The 2,500-nt window shown below is 48.0% G+C and overlaps 1 protein-coding gene across 1 annotated transcript in view; it reads right to left on the bottom strand.

Moving 5' to 3' along the window:
- The window catches only part of dipk1c (divergent protein kinase domain 1C), an 18,407-nt gene that overhangs the window by 12,425 nt on the left and 3,482 nt on the right, over positions 1-2,500 (bottom strand). The window contains 1 exon segment of the mRNA XM_053412821.1: positions 2,063-2,500. This exon segment is cut by the window's right edge and continues 637 nt beyond it. Coding sequence (XP_053268796.1) covers positions 2,063-2,287 — 225 coding nt within the window. The 5' untranslated portion in view covers positions 2,288-2,500.

Genomic DNA, 2,500 nt, shown 5'->3' with positions numbered 1-2,500 from the left:
GTCAAAGCTGGGCAGAGGGAATACGACTCCACTTTGATCTGTGTTTTCTCATAAAGGACAAATGCAGCTATTGATGGATGATGAATGTCTCCAAACTCGATGTTTAAGATGGATTTCAAATCAAATCTACAGCTTTGATTTCCATCAGCTGGAACTAAATAATTAGTTTTCTGACTGGAATCCCATGGAGCAGCTTCCAGCCGAGCAGGTTCCCAACAGAGTATTTATAGTTTGTCTCATGGGATCACGGCCCCGACACACCAGACCAACAAACATCAAACTTCCTGCTCAAAGAATAAACTGAATATAATGATCATTCATTCAAAGTTTATCTCAGAGAAACGTTCGGATCGGTCTTTAGAATCTGGAACCAGGCTCCTGACATCCATCCGTCCATCTGTCCATCTGTCCAGCATCCTTCATCCATTCATCCATCATCCATCCATCCATCTGTCCATCATCCATCATCCATCATCCATCATCCAAAATGTTCACTTTCTGTTGTTCCATCACTGATTGGTGAGATCTGTGTCTCAGAATGTTTTCAGGGTCAAACCTCGACCTTGAGGAGTGACCTTGTGTGACCTCAGATCAACGTGATGTTTCTTATAACCATTCACTCTAATCGTGATATTTCTTTTCACTTCTACTTCTCAAATTCCAGGGCAGGTTAGAAAGTTTTGAGGATGGAGGGATGAGGGTACCGGAAGAGAAAGAAGAAGAAGAAGAAGAAGAAGAAGAAGAAGAAGAAGAAGAAGATGATTGAAAGACTTGTGTTTACTTTACACCTGAAGCCATCGAGACAAGTCTGAACCGCGGCCGCTGGGAAACCTGATCCTGATCCGGGAGCTCAGCAGGATTCACCCGTCAGTCAGAGACTCAACACAAAGGTTCTGTTGTTCAATCTCATCCTCGAGCGTCTCTCCACAGAAGATGAGGTAGAGCAGCGAATCGTTCATTCTGCAGACGTGCATCTGCTCTGCATTACTGCTCCGGAGCTGCCACATTAGCCTCTGGAAACTCAAACCCTCCGTCAGCTGCTCTGTGGGCGACGCTCCAGAAACACCGTGTTGACTCTGGAAGGTTAATGTGGGATTTCACCAGTTTCCACTTTGGATCTGTGAGAGCTGTGAGTTCAGTCTGTGGGATGGAGGAAATGATTTGTCTCTGAATCTCTGTGTGACTCTGATTAAACTCAACAACAGCAACTGGGTTGATTTGTCACAGGTCATCACAGAATGCAGCCGCAGCTTTTCTCAATTAGGTGGAAAAGGAAAAGTCAGGGGGGGGGGTGGGGGGGTTCCAGTGACAGAGAAGTTCAGGTTTAAAGAATCAACTTCATCTTCATCAGAGAGAAGAAGAAGAAAGACTCGGTTTCAGCTACGAGACGTAATCATGTTATGAGTTACCTCAACGTGAATCTGGACAACGTGTCTCCACTTCCCTCTGTCGAGCCACATGACCCTGTCTCGACCAATCAGGAGACAGACTCAGACATCAATCATGACGTCTCAACTCATTCTCATATCATGAAAAGATTAAGAGTTTTTTTGGCAGAACAAGTTGGAGGAGAAATAAAAAACAATACTAATAGATCTGGGAAATGTTATCTGTGTTTACCCACAATGCACCAGTATATGCTGCACTAGATAAGGCAGCAGGGCCCCGCCCCCCCCCCCCCCCCCCGTCCTGTTTACTGTAACCGTCTGACCAGCGAGCGGCAGCAGGATCCTCAGAGACGAGAACCACAGTTTGACACCCAGACAGAGGACGTCTGGACGGAGGGGGGGACAGACGAGACAGGAGGGAGGACATGTTTCTGACCCGTTCACTGAGATGATCAGTTTCTAAACGGGTTCTGCTGCAGGAACAACATGTGATTAAAGATGGAGACGGATCCAAAGACTCAGAAATCAGATGACCGGATCCAGAACGTGTTCATAATGTGAACATTATCCAATAATTCTACTAACACAGTAATATCACTTCTCAACACTTCATCAACTGGGCAGAGTAAGTGCACAGAACCAAACCCCCGACCCTCTGGTGCCCGGTGACTCACCAGTCTCTGCAGGATCCTCTTGCTCTTGTCGTCGGTGCAGTAGTCGGACATGATGCTCCTGTGCACCAGAACCAGGCCGTTCAGGAACAACCAGGATCCGAACCAGAGCAGGGCGAACACCAGGGTCCCCCGGCGGGACCACAGCCGGAGGCCCAGCCACCGGAGCAGGCCCATCCGGCCCCCGCCCCGCCCCCCTCCACCTGACACCCCTCCTCCTGGCAGCATGCTGGGTGTCTGGATCCCCGGTCGGAAAGAGTCCAGCTGCAGAGAGAAGCAACAGAACTCGAGATCCCAAAACTCTCAACAACAGAACCAGTTCAGGAGAAGTTAGAAAAAGGTCCAGTCCACTTCTGAACTCATGTCACTCAGATCCTGTCGATCTTCATCCTCCGTGTTTCAGCCAATTTGTTCTAAAAGATAATGAATGACATCATCAGC

Source organism: Pleuronectes platessa, chromosome 20 (assembly GCF_947347685.1).
Source record: "Pleuronectes platessa chromosome 20, fPlePla1.1, whole genome shotgun sequence".
Lineage (NCBI taxonomy): Eukaryota > Metazoa > Chordata > Actinopteri > Pleuronectiformes > Pleuronectidae > Pleuronectes > Pleuronectes platessa.
Note: the sequence above shows the minus strand (reverse complement) of the source record. Positions and strands in the feature narration are given on the sequence as shown.